This window comes from Neomonachus schauinslandi, chromosome 14, assembly GCF_002201575.2.
Source record: "Neomonachus schauinslandi chromosome 14, ASM220157v2, whole genome shotgun sequence".
NCBI lineage: Eukaryota > Metazoa > Chordata > Mammalia > Carnivora > Phocidae > Neomonachus > Neomonachus schauinslandi.
In genome coordinates, this window is record NC_058416.1 from 68,898,333 (window position 1) to 68,921,013 (window position 22,681).

The 22,681-nt window shown below is 44.8% G+C and overlaps 1 protein-coding gene across 5 annotated transcripts in view; it reads right to left on the reverse strand.

The window, feature by feature from the left end:
• Positions 1 to 532: 532 nt before the first annotated feature.
• RNF185 (ring finger protein 185) overlaps positions 533 to 22,681 on the reverse strand; it is a 36,371-nt gene continuing 14,222 nt past the window's right edge. For 3 of the 5 annotated variants that reach the window (XM_021703439.1, XM_021703437.1, XM_021703436.1), the window contains 6 exons: positions 14,201 to 14,420; positions 11,104 to 11,122; positions 9,436 to 9,548; positions 7,965 to 8,019; positions 4,991 to 5,108; positions 533 to 3,037 (listed from right to left, as the gene is read on the reverse strand). In XM_021703439.1, the coding sequence (XP_021559114.1) occupies positions 2,940 to 3,037; positions 4,991 to 5,108; positions 7,965 to 8,019; positions 9,436 to 9,548; positions 11,104 to 11,122; positions 14,201 to 14,376 (579 nt within the window). In that variant the 5' untranslated portion in view covers positions 14,377 to 14,420 and the 3' untranslated portion in view covers positions 533 to 2,939. Of the gene's footprint in view, positions 3,038 to 4,990; positions 5,109 to 7,964; positions 8,020 to 9,435; positions 9,549 to 11,103; positions 11,123 to 14,200; positions 14,421 to 16,714; positions 16,766 to 22,681 lie in introns of all 5 variants that reach the window. The other 2 variants (XM_021703441.1, XM_021703440.1) reach the window with 1 other exon arrangement.

The window sequence follows — 22,681 nt, forward strand, 5'->3', positions numbered from 1 at the left end:
AAAGTGGAAGAGAGGGAGAAAAGAGACCTTTTCAGAGGGAAGACCTGTAGCTCTGGTGCGCTGGGGAGCCTGAGGCTGGGCAAGGTTTGTAACCTCACTATCTTCTATCTCTTACTGTGCTACTGAGGAACCTCAAGGAACTGCACAGCCCCTGCTCCAGGTAGAGGGCTTGGCCGGGGGCCCACCTGCCCGACTGCAGAACATGTGAAGAGATGCAGACACTGAATAACCTGTCATTGTCCTCAAGGTTCTGACTGTCCACAAGCTAAGCTCCATCTTGGTTGCCTGCAAGCTTAGGGATTCCATACACTTTGTCAGGACCAGGGCTGTCAGATGGGTCACACCTTGGGCAGGGCTGTGTATGAAGCGCTTCTCATCTCTAATTATCAATGGCTGCCTGAAGACTTTGCTCCTCGATGTGACATTCCCATGTATGCAGAGGTGTTTCCCAGAGGCCAGATCAGTGTGACTACTCCCCGACCCATTCATCCCCTGCCCCACCCCCTTACACAGACAAGTTCACAGCTCACAGTAATGTAAAACCATTTGTTTAATTCTAAATCAAATCACTTTCACAACAGTGAAAATTAGTGACTGGTCAAGGTGTGCCACTGTACATGGTGTCATTTTCTGACTGTGGGTGGGACCTGGTCCTAATCCGCAAAGGTGGCAAGAGTGGGTGGAGGCCAAGAACATAGACAACACACAAAAGAAAGGAAAACTGCCTTGGCAGAGGGGCAAGGTGGTGAACCTGCAGAAGGGTGGTGGGAAGGGGGTTTCTTGTTGGGGCTGGGCCAGCAGTCCCAAGTTGGCTCTCCTGCCCCAGCTCCCAGTAGAGGGTGAGTGGGGACCTAGAAGGTTCAAAATCAAAGGGCACATGACCAGCCTGGCTCTTACAGGTTCCTGGGATGCCCTTGCTGGTGGAGTTCTCCTGGGCTTACTACTTTGTTAGAGAGTCCAAGTGATTGGTCTTCCTATCCCACAACCCTTTTTTAACCTTTCTTCTGGAAACCCATTTCTGTTGGGCCCATCTAACTGTCCTCTCTCTCACCACTAGGTGGGGCTACTACACTGAGCAATCCCACCAATTCACTTTGCTGAGAATTCAGACAGCCCCCCCCCCCCACCCCCCACTCCACTTCCCCAACTTTGGGGACTTCCAGGAGGTGATAAAAAGAGCACTCTTGAGTGGGTGTCCCCAGAATGTTTAAAATCCATCAGGGACCCGTAAAGCTGGTGGCTTAGTCCTACCAAATGGATTTGGCAAACAAAACCACCTATTCAATACTTATATTTTGTCTGATTAAACACTGAACTCTGGCATTGACAGGCACAGAGGGGAAGGGGTGGGGCCTGTGGAGAGGAGAGGAGGAAGACTTCCCTCATCTTCCTCAAGGTCTTGGTTTCCACAGGCTATGCAGAGCCACATCTGGAAAAAAGCACTAGGTGGGGCTTTCTACCACTTGTTGGCTATGGCTGGGGGTGAGCCAGGAGCAGTGCGGACTGGTAGTGACAGAGAGGCCCCCAGCGGAAGTTCCATCTCCTTCGATCCCTGGAATCTGCTGGAAGGGGCTGGATTTCTAGGAAGAGGCCTGACCAGCACAGTGAGAACCATTCCACAAGTGAACTGTCCTGCTGCCTGGAATCACTCCCTTAATCAGATTCTGAGGAAAAAGTCTGTGAGGTGGAAACACAAGTCAAGGGCTTAGGAAGATGATTTCCCCTGGAAATTTCCTGGGGAAGACCACACCATATCAACATGATGAGGGTCTCTAGGCCCTGCTGCCTGGCTTTAAAAATCATCAGGAGTTGCTTGCTCTGCAGTTTCATGCTTCTCTCTGGTTTTAGCATAGATGTAAGTTTTCAGGGGTATCCACCCAAGCCATACCAAAACCAGGGTCACATGTGGGTCTCCCCACTCCTGCCTCTTCATAAAGGACAATTTGGCTTCTGGGGAAGATGGTCTTCAACATGCAGCTGAGCTGACATGTCAAGGCGGCCAGTTTCCATTGGGTGGGTCTGACAGAACGCACCCAGAGCTTTTGTAGCCTTGGGGACAGGGCTGCTTGTTCAGTTGTTCCTGCATCAGAGCTCCAAATCCCACCAGAGCCCCACTGGCAGGTCTTTCCTAATGAGTAGTAGTCAGTTCCAGCTTCAGCAGTAGTCTCCACTATGCGTCCTCTGGCAGATGTGCCTATATTTGGGGAGGAAAGATGATGGGAAATCTGTGACTGAAGCCACATGTCTCTGGGGATAATCTACTCCAGGAAACCAGGTCATTCAAGCCACTCTCTGGAGCCAAAGAGACTGAGCACGTCCCAGAGCCAGTAAAAGATCTTTGGATCTCTGGTGAATTCATGAAGTGACTCCAGCTTTAGCTGCTGCAATTATGATCTTTATAGGACAGCAATTTCTTGCATTTCTGCTGAGGAGGAGGAGGAGATAGGGCAGAACAGCACTGGGATACAGAGGGGGGAACCTCTCTATATGAGGAGTCCACTGATTTTGGAGGCCACTCACCAAGGGGTATTTAAAGAGATGAAAAAAAGTTTCTATTTGGTTCATCCCTTTGTTTTTATAATATTAAACTCAGGTGAAATTGTACTGACAGTTTCTCTCTTCCTGCCTCTTTCTTGTGCAGAATCAGGACTTGCTGAGCTGGCTGGAACAGGATTTCATGGTGTAACTCATGAGAGATGACTCAATGCCAAGGACTGAGTAGTTATAAGCAGGGTGTTTACAGCAGTGGCCATACTCCAAAGTCCTTGACAACTGGTCTTGAGTCCTTAAGCTCTGATGGAGAAGCAAAACTCCTTGATGTGTTACTGACCCCACCGATTCCAGGGATCAGGATTAGCCAGGAAGCCAAACATCAAGAGTGGGTGTGGCATGTCACCAGTCCAGAGGCCCTGCCATGGATATAGGCTGGGAGCCCAGCATTAGGCAATCAGGAGCCAGAACATGATCACTAGGGCCACAAACAGGAAGAGGCGTGACAGGAACTGCTCATCCACGTACTGGGGTGTTCCAGGGACAGCTGGAGAGACAGGAGGGAGAAGAGAGGGTGTCAGAACACTGTAGCTGTGCACACTGCTGCCCATTTGGGCCAGAAGTCGAGAGCACTAGTCTTCATCTCTTTACATCAGAACTCTGCACGCTAAAAAGATTTCCAAACCCCAAATAACATCAGGCAAAACAAAACTGAAATTTCTGAAGATATGCGGAATAATATAACAATGAGGACAAGGTCTCCAGTTCATCCTAAGACAGTTTGGTCTGCAGGTGTAAATTAAATAGGAAACTCTCTTAGAAGAAATAATAAAAGAAAAGCTGTTGTTAAGCATCTTCTGTGTGCTAAGAGTTTTGTACATACATTACGGCTTGGTGGGTATTAGTATTGCCATTTTGTGTAAGAAGAAACTGAAGCACAGGTATGAGGTGACCTGCCCCAAATCACAAGGTTCACACGTTAGTGGCAGAGCCCCACCGTCATGCTCTCAGCCTCCCTGCATGCTCCCTTGTGAGTCATGGGAGTCTCTAGATTCTGGCACTTTGAGCTGGGGGATGGAGGGCGTGCAGAGAGCCCCACATAGAGTGCCTTCCTTTTCCAGGGGACAGAAGTAGAGCCCAGACAAGCAAAGTGACTTGTCTCATCCATCACATAGCAAGCTAGGGGCAGAGCTAGGCTTCCACTCGTCCCTGCTTTGATAAAAACTACTATGTAGAGCTCCCTGTCCAGACCTGGGGGGAAGGAGAGTAAGAAATCTATATCCAGGATGGGCAAATTTTATGGCAAAGGAAAACTGTGATTGTGGCAGGGGGATAAAGTGATCCAGAGTCCAGCCTGGCTGTAGAACTCTTTACCTAAGGAACCCAGGGTGAGCCCTGAAGCAAGAAGGGAAGCAAGCTGCCAAGTGGGTTCTTGGTGCTGCCATACTGTCCTGTCCCTCCTTCGGGGCAGAGCACACCCCGCCCTGTGGGTCTCCTTCCTTTGAGAAAATGCATAAACGAAGGGGAAACCTTTGAGGTGGAGGAGGTAAGGAAGGGTATTCCAAGATCTCTTGGGGCTGTACTATTCCCCAGGTGGGTGCTCTGATGATTCATGCAGGCGGTCAGTCAACAAAGACTTACTGATTGCCTGCAATGTGCCAAGCATCAGGGTAGGGGCTGAGGAAAACTGGGATGACCCAGGAGTAGGTTTCTGTCCCTAAGAGCATAAGCTCCTGGCCAGGAACCACACACTGCTCCCTTATGTACCACACACTGTGCCCAGCACTCATTGGACCATGAGGTTCCAATGAGTGCAAGCAGAGCTCAAATGACCTCAGCACCTCTGCAGACTCCATGGTAAGGATCCTGGCCCAGGTGTCACATTGGGATAAAGTACAGGCCACCCACCTTGCTGCCCTGATCTACATGGAATGCAGCTGGCCCCTTAAGCTGGCTGGAGAGAGAAAGGTAGTGGCAGGTAACAGACCTAGAAAGGGAGAAAGGGTTCCCAAAGGGGTGGGGCTTGGAACCAGCCCCACATGTATCCTGAGGGAAGCTGGACAGAGATGCCAGAGAATAGAAAGGCCCTGAATCCTGGTGGGTTGCCTCTCTCCTCTCTGCCCCTAAATGGTACATGCACAGGATTAGGCTTTTCTTCAGCTAGGTATCCTGGGTATCATTTTCTTCTTTTTCATTTTATAGGCACAGAGTAGGTCTTGGAAACATACTGAGCATTTTCTAATTTGTAAAACGGAGCTAAATGCACACCCATCCCACAGGCTTGTGGTGAGGATCCCCTGCATTTGTGATGACAAGCACTTTGAACATGCGTAATGTTTAGTAAGTGGGCAATATACATTATCATGACTACCAGTAATCTGAAAAGAATTCACATTTTTGAAAAGGCTGATTGACCAAGCAGTGACAGTTATCTGTAATCTGCATACTAATAAATTCTAAGGAGCCTTCAAACAGAATTACCAAGGAAGTAGGGTCTTACCTGGAGGAGGCCGCCCATCATTTATGTTAAATGCTGTGGCAAATATCCCAAAAGGAAATGCCCCAATTCCAAAAGACATCTGGAAGCCACCATCCCCAAATCCAAATCCTTGAAATCCCTGTGTGGAAGAAATGCAGTTCAGAAGAACAAGCATGTTTCTCCTGCACCTGTCAAACATGTCACCTGCAGGTGGCACCTGCCTCTCCTCCCTACCCTCTGCCACCTGTTTCTAAAGGGGAACATTTTTTCCTCCCATTTAGACTGCAAGGCCTGGTGGTCCCTCTGCCCTTCTGGCTTGCAAGGGGTTCCAGCTAAGGAGTTGTGAATGCCAGAAAGGACTGGCTCTGGCCCAAGTAAAACAATCTGCTGATGCAAGTCAGGCTTCTTAGAGCACCAGGTTTTTCCCCAGAATTCCACCCTACATGCTTTTCTACATGCTTTATAACAGCAAAATTGGCAACCACCCCCACACCTAATTACAAGGGAACACTGGAACAAGCTGCACATTATTGGTAATAGCAAAAAAGTGGAACCCTAATTAACCAACAATTGAGGTCATGATCAAAATCTTGATAAACACTCTCTAAAGACCATGATGCTGACTATGCAGCAACACAGAAAAACTCCTGTGACCAAGCTACCAGACAAAACTGAACACTATGTTCACAAGTACATGCCAACATGCAGGTATGGAAACAAGATATAAACAGATAAGTATTTTCCCTCAAAGTTTTAATATTTCTACAAAGAATTTAAAAAACATAAAACACTAATTTTTTTCTGATTATTTTTGTATATATACTTGTTATAAGAAACTTACACATTAGAGGAATAATTGACACAGAAAGTCAGAGGTCTCCTTATTCACCATTTCATGGCCATGCTCTCCCCAATAACCACTATCAATAGTTTGGTGTATCATCCCCATAACATGTTCTATACTGTGTCATCTTTCATATGAAAAGACTTAGCAGGAACTGTAACACTGTGAATAAGTAACCCATTTTCTATCTTGACCAAAGTTGCACAGAGTAGAAGGGTAGAGTTTAGATTAGAAACTAGGTCAATATGATCTGAAAACGCATGCTCTTTAAGATTTTATTCATTCATTCATGAGAGAGAGAGAGAGAGAGAAGCAGAGGGAGAAGCAGGCTCCCAAGGAGCAGGGAGCCCGATGCGGGACTCGATCCCAGGACCCTGGGATCATGACCTGAGCTGAAGGCAGACGCTTAACCATCTGAGCCACCCAGGCGCCCTGAAAACGCATGCTCTTAATTATTGTGCACATCTTACAAAATTTTTCTCTCCTCCCCCACATCCCTAGGTAGATCTTTAGAACAAATGCTTAAAAAATAAGAAGAAAATGTATTGGGTCAACTGCTCTCCACAAAGAGCTGATTGGCTTTCATTTGTGAGTCTTTTGTAAGTGATGGAAGCGGCTGTTCCCTATCCCATATCAAGCAGCCTGGCATCCAGCTCCAAAGGTCTTGCTAGGCGGCACTATCTATAAAGCCCAACAGCAGATATAACAAGAGGAAAAGGCTACAGAGAAGAAAAACCACCAGTTTTCCATCTTCTCAGTGCAGAGATACCTCCTACTCAAACCCAGCATTGTTGAGTTTGAGGGCTCCTGGGACCGAGGCTGTCTTACCCAGGAAGGTGCAACTGTTTCATCAGGAACTACCACTTCATTGAGTGCAATCCCAAGGATGGACCCTCTGGACTCCCTTTTAGCAACCTCTACACAATTCCACAAGTCCTCACATTTGCTGGGTTTATGTTCCTGGGGCAATGTAGGCAAAAAGCATCACTGGGGGCTGCAGGCACTTGTATATGCTAGAGCTACACACAAGAGTCATTAAGGCCAGGGCCTCTGGCTTCCTGAGGTTAGGAGCCGATGCTCTCTGTTAAGAAACAGAGCCTGAGAAAGTTAAAGTGATGTCACCTGGTAGAGTCAAGGGGGGAGAGTTTAGATTAAAAACTAGGTCAATGTGATCCAAAAACCCATGCTCTTAATTCTTGTGGGGAAATGAAAAACTCTTGTGACCAAATTATCAGATAAAACTGAACACTATGGTCACAAGTATGCTCAGGACAATATGTAGAGATGTGCACAAGAAACAGGTATTTCCCCTCAAAATTTTTAATATTTTACTCTGGAGAAATGAAAATATACTCATTTGGGGATTCTGGTAGTGTGGATAAATATTTCGCTTTTACAATTTCTTCAGTATTTTAACAAGAAAATTTTAACACTAACATCTGATTTAAATGAGCAAATTTTTTGAGCTAGTGACTTTTCCTAAGAATTTATCCTAGTAAAATAACCATGAACCTGCTCAAAAATGTATCTATAAGTTCACCAGGGTATTTTTAAAATAAAAAAAAGAAAAGGACACAGTTAAATGTCCAACAAAGGATCAAATAATGTTAAGCTCATACAACTGAACACTAAACAGCCTTTAAATAAAATATTACTGGCATATAAAATCTCAAGATATGTCATTAAAAGTCTCCCTCTCTCTGATATAAACTTCATAAGGGCAGGAATCTTTGCTATGTTCACTGATCTATCACCAGTGACCAGAATAATGCCCAGCATACCGAAAGCAAATATAGAATGAATGAAATTTTAAAAAAGAGCTACAAAACAGGAGCCAAGTACTGTAAAAAATAAACAAAAATACATGTATACACAATACATCTATAAAATATATGCACATAAATAGATCTATAAAATTTATATATGTGTGTATATATAATTATAGAATAGAAAAGAAAATAGACCAAAATATTTCCAATAGTTATCTCTGGATGGTGTGATTATAAGTGATTTTTTTCGCCCTCTTTTCCTTTGTGTATTTCACAATTTTTCCTTTACTTTTATAATCAGGGAGAAAAAGTGTAGGGCCAAGATGGAAACTTTTAAAGCCATCAGCTCATTTCTAGAAGCTTCTCCTAGGATGTTCCTCACCCCTCTGTTCTCTGGCTCTGGCCTCTGTCCTTGAGGACGGGGAGGGGTCTTCTCTCTGTAACAGAAACACCGTAAAATAAATAATTATAAAATGCTTTCAGCTATTCCGAGTGTGGTGGGAGCTCCTCACCAACAGGGTCAGGCCCACCTTGCCCAGCACATGAAGTTACACCAAATTAAACCAAATCTTAATCTTCATTCTACTTGCAACTATATAGAAAAACAGGGAGAAAAATCTGCTTATTCTAAAATGTTCATCATGTTGCACTACAGCCTACTCCTTTCACAGGAGCCTGGCCCAGACTGGTTATGAATGCTAGCCAGACACCCTCCCTGGACCTGTGTAATATGGGGGTCACCAATGTTAAAAATCCCAAATCCAAACTGAAACAGGAATGGCCTGTCAGGATAGAGGGCTGAGATTCAGGATCTCTCTGATCTGCCCCTATTAACTTCAGCTTTACCTCCCACTATCCCTTAGTAAGTACTCTACACTTTGCTTTTTGCCTCTGGGTCTTAGCCCCTTCTATCACTCATCCCCAAAATATTGGACTGAGGGCTTGTTAGCCATTACACACTGGCAGGACACTAACAATACTAAGACTGTGATGGACTCTACTCTTGAGGTGTTTATTCTTTAAAGGGGCTACAGCCAATCACAATACAGCATGGGAAGGGACTTCTTGAATAGCGGTATCAACCAAATAGGGTGGAAGCAAGGGTGAGAGCAACTAATGTGGGGAAGAAGGGCCACTTCAAGGAGGAGGTAACTACAGGGCTGCTCATTAAAGATGGACAGAAATTAGTGGAGGAGGAGGGTGTGGAGTAGGACTGCAGAGGGCAGAAGAGGCAGGGTGAAAACAAATACAAAGGCTCATGAATGTGAAAGGGCAAGTTCCTTTAAGAGAAGTCCAGTATGTATGGATACAAGGTATGCTGGGGTGGGGTCAGAGAAGGTATGAGACACTGCTGGGAGAGTCTACGGGTGTGTGAGCGTGTGCATGTGTGTGACCAGACTATGAAGGGCTCTCAGAACCTGTGTTTGTAGAATGACAGACCCATCCACACCTCAAACTCCACAAAGCCTCCCAGACCTCCTGTCCCCTCCTCCCTCTGTACTTTATATATCACTGCTGCAGCAACTCCCGTCCGTGCAGAGTCTCCTGCTAGACATCCTGCTTCCCAAGCTGCTCCTTCATAGCACTTTGCATACTTACAATTGTGATTATCTTGTGCACTGCCTAGCACATTGCCTGCTCGCTGGCAGACACTCAGTGGATATACGTATTACAGACTGGTGAGGAGCAACTTGGCTTTCCTCCCTTCCTGACCGACTCCCATCTGGATCCCAATTGCCTTAAAAATGAGGGTCTATAAGCACTAAGTAAAAGGTGGAGTGAGAAGGTGCTGAATGGAAGTGAATTCATGTCCAAAGGGAGGAGTGAGTGTGAGAGGTGCCCCAAGGCCTCACCTGGGGTCCTGCTGCCCAGTGCTGCCCCTGCCATAGAGCGGGATGACCTTATCTCGGCTGATGCCGGCTTTGCAAACTGGACACACTTGTCTGTTAGGTCTGGTCTCCAGCCACTGCAAACAGGAGAAAAAAATGCGTGAATGGTGCAAGCCCACTACAGAGCAGTCACAGCCAGCAGAACAACATGGACCAGAGGCCTCAAATTGGAAACACCAGCACCAGCAGGGAACACTTCAAGGAACCCAACTCTCTGATTCCTGTTCCTGGCACTCAATAAATATTTACTAGTGGTGAAATTAAAATTGCTTTTAAACACCTCATAATTAAACAGGATTCCTCATGCTTCATTACTTCTAGGGGCTCCCTGCAACACAGCAGGAAGGAACTGCAAGCCTGGAGCTATGTCAAGGGGTCTGACAGACCCAGCCTCAGTTTAGGTTGTGGGCGCTGGTATAATGAACTTTAAATCTCTGCCTTCCCCAACAGATCAACTGTATTACCCTGACAGCCAAATTTTGCTTTCGGTGACTTCTCATTTTTACAGCGTTTCCTCAACAACTTTGTATCCCAGACATCAGCATCTGGACATAACCTCACCATTTTCTGGTGATCTACTATGTGCTAAAAGATAGGTTTTGCTTATTACCTAAATTTGCTTAGTGTTTTTTATGTACTTTCATTGATTTTCGCATTCAACTGTTTCTTTTGATATTAAAAACACGAGAATTCTGTTTTGGGCTTCCCAAGCTCTTTCACTGGTTAAAAACATTCTGCTTAACTTTCCTCTAAAATAAAATAAAAATGATAAAAACATGTTATCTGCAGTGGCTTAGAATAATTTAATTCATATATATTTTCTCAACATTTATCTTAGAACATAAATTGCATCTTTAGACCAAATAATATAAAGTTTATTATATAAATGTGAATCTAGGATTTCAGGGCCAAGGAGAAAGCAGCATTTAATGATTTTATACCCCACTTCCTTTATCCTACTGTTGAAAGCTTCAAAACTTATGTGCTCTTTAAAAATTTTCAGCAGATAAATTTATAAATTTACTAGGTTCTGCTAGAGTCAGAATGAACAGCCCTTAACGTAGTGGGAACCCCTCTTATTTCCCTTGCTTCTTTCTCCCACATAGATTCTGAGGCTCTAGATCTCTGGAACTTCTGTCCTCTCCCTACATTCCTAAGCCACCTACTAGTGTGGGGCTCTTTTGCTAACAACCGTGGAGACAGTCAGCTCACAGTGATTATTCACAGCCAGTTGTGGATGCCAGGCCCTGCTGTCTCACTAAGCACGTGCCTGGGTCTTGGTGAATACTTAACTGACTGGTTTTCATAATAATCTAAAGCTGGGAAAACAGACTTTTGCCCTCTCACAAAAGCTCTCTGTTGAGACCAAAAAAACTTCTCCCTTCCTAACATTTTCAAGACCTTTATGGGTAGGGGGAATAGTTGATATGCTAGGAGGTTTTTTTGTAAAGGCAGAATCTCAAAAGTAAAAACTTAACATACTATCAAATCCTATTCTACAGATGGGAAACTGTGAGCCAGAGAGGTGGTGGCCTGTTAAGATTGCAGCTTCTGACAGTAGTCTCCTGAGACTAGGGGTGTCTTGTGCAACCATAGCTGATGAAAGACAAAGTAAAATGAAATGCATCTTACCTGATGTAAACACGGCCAACTGCCAGAGTCCCCAGGGCAACCAGTCATCAAGGAGAAAGAGAATGTGGGTAAAGGAAGAAAAATACTTTCATTAGCAGAACACTGAGGGTGGGAGCAGAAAAATGGGAACACAGGGTGGAACTCTGGAGCCCTGCAACCCCACTGAGTGTCTGCGGGGAATCGCTAGTATCAGAAATTAGAAAAGACTGGGCTAAAATCACAGGAAAAATTAGGCAATAGAGACAAGACCCCAGTCTCTACCCTGGGATCTTACTTGTAAAGGACCCCCAGGTCCCAGACCCAGCTTCTCTACAAGTCAACCTTTGAGGGATTGTGGCCTCTGAAGGAATCCAATATAGGCTAAAGACCTTCTATGCAGAAAAATTCATGGGGGCATTCTCATACACATATGCACACATACATACACATACTATTTCAGACTCCATTTCAGTGGGTTCATAACCTCCTAAGGCTCACAATGTGTGACTCTATATCTGGTTTAAGAAAAATCTTCAGGCTGTCCTCAACTTTGAGTGCTCTGCTGGCAAGAAGTAGTTTAAAAGGTCAAGTTTAGTATAAAAAAACATCTTTAAGTAATGAAAAGGATGGAAATGCTGCTCGGCAGAAAGGGCTACCTTCACAGCTTAACGAAGTTGTACTACAATGAATTGCTGCTCAGTCCCTCATTTTTCAAATGAGGAAACCAAACTCAGAAACAAGAAACAACTAGCCTGTGGCACCAGGACTAAAAAATAAGTCTCCTGACTTCCAGTTTATTGTCCCTTCTTTCTATCACCCAGCATTGGGTGCAAAAAATGACATTTACAGAATTGAAGGAAAAGTTACTCTAACTTTAAATTTTTCACTTTTACTCTCTTGATTTATTCATCCAACTAACAGATATCCACTGCACACTTCCTGTGTGCCAGGACAGTGGAAAATGTGGACATGGTTTCTGTCCCTCATAAAACATGACTCCTCTAGCTGAGTAAAATTTGTTGGACTCAGAGGCTAATCCCTTTCTCAGTTCCTGAACCACAGTTTAGCCCCACCATCCAGACATGCAATCTCCCTGGATGTAACAGACACACCTGACATTTGACTCCTACATTAACCTTGCAATGTCATTCCAAACTGAGCCCAACATACCCCAAATCACAGATCTCCACTGGTGACCTCCCTTGAAGGCTGTGGGGGGGAGAAGTGGAGGTGACTTCCTTTAGGAGAAAGTTCAAAATTATAACAAAGATGGTGATCACTTCAATTTATTAAGCAACTACTGTGTGCCAGGCCATGGTTGACTAGCTTTTCATTTGTTAATGTCACTGGAGGGTCATATTAACCTATGACGAAGTGTAATTATCTCCCTTGTACAGATGAGGAAACTCAGGTACAGAGAAGCTTGCAGATTTGCCCAGGGACAAACCACTCTGATAGGAAGCATCTGTTTCATTTTATAGTCTGTGTTTTTATTTTTATTTTTATTTATTTATTTATTTATTTTTTTTAAAGATTTTATTTATTTATTTGACAGAGAGAATGAGATAGAGAGCATGAGAGGGTGGAGGGCCAGAGAGAGAGGCAGACTCCCTGCTGAGCAGGGAGCCCGATGCGGGACTTGATCCCGGGACTCCAGGATCATGACCCGAGCCGAAGGCAGTCGCTTAACCAACTGAGCCACCCAGGCGCCCTAGTCTGTGTTTTTATTAATGGTACCTTGATTTATTCTTAATTTTGTCAGTTGTTTCAGGTCCTGGTTTTATAATGCCCCAGAGAATCTCCAATTTCTAGAAAACAACAGTTTCTGCGTAAAACTTAATGATTAGGGCAAGAGCTGCCAGAACAAAATCTGCCCAACCAGGGACGCCTGGGTGGCTCAGTCAGTTTAGCCTCTGCCTTCGGCTCAGGTCATGATCCCAGAGTCCTGGGATCGACTCCCACATCGGGCTCCTTGCTCAGCAAGGAGCCTGCTTCTCCCTCTGCCTGCCTCTGTCTCTCTCTCTCTGATAAATACATAAAATCTTAAAAAAATATATTAAAAAAAAAAAATCTGCCCGAACAAAATCTGCCCCATCCTATTTATTCAATAAATTTATCTCTTTATCTTAAACTCCCTTAAATACTACTTAAATGACCCCTTCTTCACACCAGTTCCCTGCTCAGAAATATTCCACAGATTTATGTCCTACTCAGTCAAATCTGGGTTTGATAATCTGGCCCAACCCTCTCTTAACCAGTCTTGTGCCCTAACACTTCCCAGCCCCCCATCCAGGGCGCTATCTGAGGTTCACAGCAGTCTCAGGGTCTCAGTCTCATATCCAAGAGTGCATATGTCTATCCCTAGAAAATGCCTGCCTTGTGGGGCACATACTCTTTGCCTTATCTGCCATTCTTACCCCTCCACTTAGCCCAATTCACCCTTCAAGGTCCAGCTCAAAATCAAGGGAGAATAAAATCTCAACATTTACCCAGAACCTCAGATCCAGGAGGGACTTCTATAATGATGGAGGCCAGAATGAAACTAACCCTGCCACTTCATTTTGATATACACAAAATAGAGCAACAATTATTAGGATCATTGCTAACACACAGTATTCCGTGTGTGCTATGTGCTCTTCTAAGCTTTTTATGTATTTTGAGTCATTTGATTGCTCACATACAACCCTGTAAAATGAGACAGAGTGTGTGCAAGCACCTTGCCCAAGGTGATCCAGTAGGGAGGTGGCAGAGTCAGGATTCAGAACAGGAAGTCTGGCTCCACTGTCCTTGCTCAACAGTGTACCACAGTATAACCACTGTACACACTGCCTCTTCGTTCAGCACAGCAAGTGGTACATAGCAACTGCTCACTAACTGGTGAGTATTTTCACTTTAGAGGTGGAGGTACAGAGTCCAGAGTGGGGATATGATTTGCCCAAGGCCACTCAGCTCATCAGCAGTAGAACTGGGACAAGAACGCAGGGCTCCTGCTTCTTGGACCTGATTGTATCATGAGACCCAAAGTGGGTGGGGAAACCTCCTGTTCCAAAGCTGCCCGGGCCACAGGCTTTCTAAACTTGGCAGTGTGTCTTCTGGGGGTGGTGGCAGGGGTACTGACCAGAAGAGGTGGCCACACAGGCTGATGACGGCGTCCTTGGCTGTGTCCAGACAGATGTTGCATTCGAAGGTGCTGTCCTGCCCTCCACTCTCGCCAGCACCATTGCTGCTACCGCTGGGCCCCCCTGCACTGGAGTTCTCAGGGGATGCAGAGGCCGAGGGCCCCTTGCTCGCCATCCTTGGCTGTCAGACTCTGACTGAAGATTCTCCCCAGGAAAATCCTGAAAGGCAGAGAGCCCTTGATTGCCCATTTCTTTTTTTTTTTTTTTAAAGATTTATTTATTTATTTGAGAGAGCGAGAATGAGAGAGAGAGTACATGAGAGGGGGGAGGGTTAGAGGGAGAAGCAGGTTCCTTGCCGAGCAGGGAGCCCGATGCGGGACTCGATCCAGGGACTCCAGGATCATGACCTGAGCCAAAGGCAGTCGCTTAACCAACTGAGCCACCCAGGCGCCCTTGATTGCCCATTTCTGCAGCCCACTCTCCCCAGCTTCCATGGCAATACCCCCATCTTCTCTCAGCTCCAGAAGTTCAGATTATGACTGAACCCCTACAAAGACTTTGCAGAGGCTGCAGAGGATGATACTCATGGGGCACGACCCAGAGAACAATGACTCAAAAACTTTCATGAACACAGCCTAGAAAGTACCACACAAAACACACTGCACAAATATAGAACATCCTCCATCCAGATAGCTCTCCAAAGGAACTGAGACCTTTTCTCATATGTCTTTACCTTCTCCCAGGAGAACCAATCTAGGTATATGTGCTCAATAAAACTAAATGTTCATAGGCTGTCCTCTAACTTTGGACTGCCTCTATATTGGCGGGTGAAGCTGCTTAGACCAGAAGGCTTTTGTCACTACTGCACATAGAAAACCAGTATTAGTTACCTTAAGTGAAAAATAATTACAAATATATGACAGAAAAGCTGTTTATCCTCATACCAAAATCTGGCACATTAATATAATGCTTTGGGTAAACCTGATCTGGTCCAATCTCTTCAGGAAACTGAAGCCCAAGACCTGTCCTCTAATTGACTAATGTGGAGCTGAGACCGGGACTCATGACATCCAGTCTGTATTCAAACCACTGTACCACCACAGATCAAGTTGGCCACCAAATGCTGGGAGAAACAGACCGTTGTTCAATATTGCCTCCAAATCAAAGAACCTACCAGGAGCTGAGCAAGAAAGAGGACAAGACCAACACCAAGGATACCCAGAAATTCTGGGTGCAGATTAAGAATCTGTGAAGAGCTTGGTCTGGCCACCCCCACCATCTTAGAAATTCCAAGCAGGAGATGCTGGCTGGTTATCATAGCCAGAGAACCAGCAGCTTCGATGCTGGCTTCAGTTGAGCCTACAGCTTGCTAGGTGTTTTGAGAAACTCCCTCTCCTCTGTGGGCCACAGTTTTCTCATCTGTAAACTAAGGCACTGGACTACATGGTCTCTTAGTTGTCCCCTTCCAGCTCTGAGACTGTGAGGCTCCAGGTCATCTCATCCATTCTTTCCAAAGCAGGCGGCCCTACCATAAGTGTGGGACTCACCACTGGAACACCAAAAGACTGCTCTGATTCCAGCTTCCAAAGTTTGAAGACGTTAAGGACCAAAAAGCCAGAAGTCTCCTCAGACCAAGAAGCCTTCCTACACACCACCAACTTAGAACTCTGGACTCACAAGCATCCCTCACCACCACAGCAGCTCAGTGACTTGAGCAGGGAGAGAAGACCGGCTCACTGCCACTTTTTCACTTAGTTACATCATTTTACATAATGTCCCAGAAGGGCAGCTGGCTCCTGGCAGCACCAGTGCCTTACTGGCCTCAGCTCCAAGACGTTCCCCCTGACCCAGTGCTTCTTCCTTTCCACATACAACTGTTCTCTTCTTCTTAGGATGGAGCCTGCTTCTGAGGGCCATGTTATGGCCCTCAAATGTCATTCCAGCTCAAGTACCTGACCTATGTGAGTTTCTTTAGAATATGTTTATCTTTTAAAATTAAGGACTGTGTGGGCACCTGGGTGGCTCAGTCAGTTAAGCATCTGCCTTCAGCTCAGGTCATGATCCCAGGGTCCCTGGATCAAGTCCTGCATCAGGCTCTCTGCTCAGTGGGAAGTCTACTTCTCCTTCTACCTTTCCCCACTGCTCGTAATCTCTCTCACTCTCTCTCAAATAAATAAAATCTTTAACATTAAGGACCGTGTGTACAGAAGTGGAAAGACAATCATAAAGTCAGGTTCACCGATCAATCTTAATGATAGTCTCCTGATGTGATGCAATAGGAAGTACATATCACCAACAATGAAGCACTCTTAAAACACAGACTCTAATCATGTCTCCAAAATAAATTACCCATTTACAGAAAATATGGGGCATAGAAGCACATGTTTAACAACTCCAGGAGGCAATCAGCCAATCCAGAATGTGGGATCTTTTACAGGACAAATAATCCAAGTTCTTAAAAAATAAATAGCATAAGTGGGACATGGAGTTCTAAATTGAGACTTGAGACATACCAACCACTGAAAGTGTGTGGATCTCACTGGAACCAGGTTCAAACAAACCACCTGTAAAAAGACACTTGTGAGATGACTGTCAAAACTTAGATTTAGCCTAGGTATTAGTTGATACTGAGGAATTATTGTTAATTTTATTGAGTATAATGGTATTGCATAATTAAAAAAATACTCATCTGCTAGAAATACTTATTTTTTAGAAGATTTTATTTGAGAGAGAGAGAGCACAAGCAGAGGGAAGAGGCAGAGGGAGAGGGAGAAGCAGGCTCCCTACTGAGCAGGGCTGGATCCCAGGACCCCAGGATCATGATCTGAGCCAAAGGCAGACACTTAACCAACTGAGCCACCAGGTGCCCCTAGAAATATATACTTAAATATTTATGAAGGAATGATGCTTGGGATTTGCTTTAAAAACTCCAGGGGGAGAAGTGAAAATGGAGAGAAAAGACTAAGAACAAGGAAGGTGATGGCTGCTGGAGCTGGATGATGAATGAGGGTTTATTCCATTAGCTTATTTTTGTGTGTGCTTGTACATTTCCATAATAAAAGGAATTTTTTAAAAAGGTTAGGTTGCAGAAGAGTATGTGCCTGAACTTATTTGGGTAAAAACAAAATATATAAAAGAATACACACACACACACACACAAAGAAAATGTCTAGAAGGCACACACTAAACTATCAACAATTATTTCTGGGATTAGGGGCTGTGGAACTTCGAATTTTATACTCTTATCCTCTTTTAATGTTTTATGATAAGCAGGTATTACTTTTACAATAACATTTTAAAAAATTGTAAAATGGGGCGCCTGGGTGGCTCAGTTGGTTAAGCGACTGCCTTCAGCTCAGGTCATGATCCCGGAGTCCCTGGATCGAGTCCCGCATCGGGCTCCCTGCTCGGCAGGGAGTCTGCTTCTCCCTCTGACCCTCCCCCCTCTCATGTGCTCTCTCTCATTCTCTCTCTCACAAATAAATAAATAAAATCTTAAAAAAAAAAAATTGTAAAATGTATGTATAATATTACATTTGTTACAATAATGAACTATAAATATTAGAAAATGTCTTTTACAATGTGGAAAAACATACCAAACTGTCAATGGTGACTATCTGTATTGGTGGGGACTTAGAGGTAGTGACATATTTTCTAAGTCCTCCCCATTGACAAAACTGACATTTTTACATGTATTAATTTTGAAATCAGACAAAAGAGGAATAGTACATCTTAAAAAAAAAAAACACAACTTCCGGGGCGTCTGGGTGGCTCAGTCAGTTAAGCATCTGCCTTCAGCTCAGGTCATGATCCCAGGGTCCTGGAATGGATCCCCAGGTCTCAACGGGCTCTCTGCTCATCAGGGAGTCTGCTTCTCCCTCTCCCTCTGCTCCTCCCTCTTCTCATGCGCATGCGCACCTGTGCGCACACTCTTCCTCTCAATAAAATCTTAAATAAAATAAAATAAAATAAAATAAGTAAAAAAACTTCCCAGCGTTCCGGTTTTCCCCAATCCTGAAAAGCTCAGAGTTCAAGTCCTGACTCCACCACTCTGAGTAGATACCTTGATGGCTACAATCTCTTTTTTCACCTAAAAAGTAAGGGTGTTGTGCCTTCTACAGGACTGCAAAGGTGGCCCTATGAGATAATACAGTGACCCAGAAGGTCCACCAAGGTGAGGGGGCTGCTGCTACTGGGAGACATACATAGACACCCCTTATCCTGGTTTTCATTACCCTCTCTACTCCCTGACCCAACAAGGTTCTGCATGGCTCATACTCCTAAGGGATAGAAGGCTTAAGGGGACAGTCAGGATCAAGGCAGGTGTTAGGGTGGGAATGGTCAGAGTACAGTAACAGAACAGCTCAGTTTGCAGACAGCAGCAGGCTTACAGCAGGTTAGGCACTGGGACAGGCCTGCACATCCCAATTCCAAGCAGACCATGTAACTCTCATTCTGATTCTTGGTAGACTGACCACGTGGTCCCTACTCAGGCTCTAAAGCCTCCTCCTAGTAAGCACTCAAATATTTCCTGAGTGAATGGGTGTGGGCATGTGTGACTGGTTTTGGTCAACAGGCCAGCTGCTCACAAACCTCTCTGCAACACATCCTGGGCCCCAGAACCACGCAGCTATCCCTGGAGCCTTCTCTCCTCACCTTCTCCCTACCCTCATGAACAGGAACCTCACCACACCGAGGCAGCATGGCAGAGATGAGCATCATTCCCTGGGTACTGTCTACTGAACACCTGCAGAACAAGAGAATGTGGCTACAGCCTTCTGGGCCCATCAGGAGTGGGACAATGGTCAGAGGACAGAGGGCCCTGGTTGGCTCAGGAAGTGGACAAAATAAAAGGGAAGCAGGCCCTGAGCATGCCTGAGCTGCCATCCTACTAAAACTTTCTCCTGGTCCTGGTAGGGACTATGAACTTCAATCTGACCACATTAGCAGTCTTGTTGTAGCTGGTTCTGAGCCCCTGTCCCTACTCTGACAATTCTTCACTCCTGATCTGAATCTGCTTTATGTTTTTCAAGCACATTCACATCTATTACCACTCTGATCCTCACTCCACTTCATAGATGAGGATACAGGCCAGGGAGGTTAGAGGACCTACCCAAGGCCAGGCAATCATGCAGCACCAAATTCAGACTTTCCAACACAACACTGGCACTCTTTTCACTCTTACATATTACCCTCTGACATGTAGCTTTACAACATTAAATACCTGGTCTTTTTTCCCCTCAAGTTTATTGTACAATGCTGTAACTTTTGTGTTCTTTGAAGTGAGTGTGAAGCATGCATTTATGCTTTCAATCAACAGATCTCTAGTACCAACTACATTTAAGGCTTGGGGCTACCAGCTGTGTGTGTGGAGAGAAGTCTTAAAGAGCATGGCCAAGTTGAGGCTCTGGAATCTGGAATAGGAGCTAAGGAAGACACGTGGGTAATTACAAGAATTCTTAACAAGGGGCTCCATCAAACTTGCCTGTATTTCCTAAACAAGGCACCCTCCCAGAAATCTGGTTCCTAGACCCCCTCAGTGATTTAAATAGGATTTGGATCTGGACAGTGCCCAAGAATCTGTATTTTCAAATAAATGCCCCTATCTTCCACACCAAGTGATTCTTTGATGAAGTTTTGGAAACTCAGCTCTCAAACAGGGAAGAACTCTACCAAAAGCACAAAGCAGTATGACACAGCACAGAGTTTGGGAGGGACAGTGACCTCAGGGTCTGTCCTTCAGAATGCACAACCCCCAGCTCCAGTACACAGAGACTACGAAGAGGTCAGATAAACTTGGGGGAAGGGGGACAAGTCTGCGGAGATCTCAGACCAGCCGGCACCTGGTCCATCCAAGACAGAGCTGACCATTAAAGAAACAAATTCATACCTAGTTTCAAAAAACATTCCTAAATGAGATGTCCAGGTTGGCACATGTGATGCTGGGACTAAAGCAGATTTGCAATACTTAATGATCCCTTAGGAATGCAGAGCCTGGAAGCTGAAACTGACCCAACATCCTCACTCCTATTACTTTCCCAGAGCTGGCCTGGTCTACCTCACAGGAACTGAGCAAGGAAGAGAACATAAAAGTTGCATATCCCTTCAGGAAACACTGGGGAACTTGACTTCATGAAGAAATCTCTTTGTAGCGTTCTTGTATTCAGATCTCAGGTTCTAGAGAACTGCAGTTTTCAAAATCTGCCTTCTTTCTGCCTTTAAACTCTAAGAATTCCTGGACCAGGGTATGCCGAGGCATCTAAGAATGTTAATCCTAGTGATGATGATTACAAATTTGGGTGATAAATGATTGCCACGATCCCAGAGGATACCCAGCAGAGTTCTTGTTTCTGTGGGCACATGCTTGTTCACATGGAAGCTTTCTGCCAGGAACTGTAGCTTGCCTGAGCCTGTCTGTGCTGTTCATTAGGCTGCTGCTGGACCACGTGTAGGCAGAGATGAGAGGTGCATTCTGAAAATGTCTACATCACACTCACAGAAGGCTGGAGTAGGAAAAAATCTAAGTTGACTGGAACTTGGAACACATAGAAACCAAGCTCTAAAATTTTAGAGTCTAAATGTTGTTTAGGTAGGTCTCTAGGCTAGCTCACAGAAGCTTGGCCCTAAAATATAGGACCATGGGCATGAATGACCTTCCACATCCAAAAGGACAGAGGAAGCCGAGACTAGCCTCTTTTCTTTGGGGCAGCACTGGTCCTTTTTTACGGCATCCTTTAACCTCCCTATCTGTTCAAGCAATCCCTCTCTTATCTTCAAAGATTTATTTTTTTAAGAATTTTTATTTGAGATAGAGAGAGAAAGCACAAGCTGCAGTGAGGAGCAGAGGGAGAGGGAGAAGCAAGCTCCCTGCTGAGCGGGGAGCCCAACCAAGACCCTGAAATCACAACCTGAGCCAAAGGCAGACAGACGCTTAACTGAATGTGCCACCCAGGCATACCATCTTCAAAAATTTATTAAAGATCTTATTTGTCAAGCATTCAGGATACAGAGATAAAGGGTTTCAGTCTAAAGGGGGACATAGTCAAGTAAACAAGGCAGCTTAGCTTGCTGAGTGCTGACAGAAGTATGCAGAGTGCATGACTACAGGGCATGCTGGGGGAGACACAGAACACAGGGCACATATGGGTGTGGTAAGGCAGCAAGGGCTAGGACTGAGGCAGGAAGAAAGGCCTTAGAGTCCTTGTGCCCTTCATATTTGAGTGGGGACTCTGCGATCAGCTGTTCCTACTTTTTCACGTTTTCTTCCCGGATTTCTGAATCAAAAGGGTTTTCTTTGTTTTGGTTTAAACTTCAGTGCTTTTCCTTTTTTTTTTTTTTTTTTTTTGAGATTTTAATTATTTGTAAGAGAGAGAGTGAGAGAGAGAGAGAGAGAACGAGTTGGGGGGAGAGGTAGAGGTAGAGGGAGAAGTAGACTCCCTGTTGAGCAGGGAGCCCTATGTGGGACTCAATCCCAGGACCCTGGGATCATGACCTGAGCTGAAGACAGACACTTAACTGAGCCACCCAGGCACCCCTTCAATGCTTTTCTTTAAAGCTTACCAGGTTTCAAAAGAAAAGGTAAAGCAAGATTTGGATGATCACTGGCACATACTTTTAAGGGTCACCCAAGAGCTGCCTTTTATCATCCTTTATATCACTGTCTTACAATGTTCTTTTAACTTTTTATGGACTTTTGTCCTTAAAAACTAGCATGGCAGGGGCACCTGGGTGGCTCAGTTGGTTAAGTGTCTGCCTTCAGCTCAGGTCATGATCCCAAGGTTCTGCTCAGCAGGGAGTCTGCTTCTTCCTCTCCCTCTGCCCCACCCCCTACTTGTGTGTGAGAACTCGTGCTCTAGTAAATAAATAAAATCTTTAAAGAACAAAAGCCAAAAAACAAAACTAGCATAGCAGAGGAATTTGATGGCTTTGGGTTCAAATCTCAGCTCTGCCACTTACTCAGTAACTTTATACATTATTTTCTCTGAGCCTTTGTTTTACTCCTATGTGTAAAAGGGGCTATTACCTTCCTCACAGGATAGTTTATAAGAATTAAAGAGATAAAACAATAAGGGACTAGCACAGTGCCAACAGAGTTAAGTGCTTGAAAAATGTAATCTCACCTTCGCTGTCAGGTCTCACAAAGTACACTTAAGGTGTACTACAGAGCTATGTAGTCAGCAGGTACTTCACTAATCTGCTTAATGAATAAGTCACAACTTCCCTTTCTGAATGACCATCATTCTTTGAAGGCATAGTAAGTGAAACATCAGAACCGTGTATGAGAAAATCCAGAATGGGATACACTTAGTTTGATCCTGGCAAAATCAGATTTTCACCAAAAGTTTTAAAATCAGGAGCCATTTTTAATATTTACTATCACCACGAATAATGTCAGCTAACACTCAGCACCCTTTACATGAATTATCTCGTTTAATCTTCATAACCTGCGTTTGCGGTAAACACTACTATGCCATTGTTAG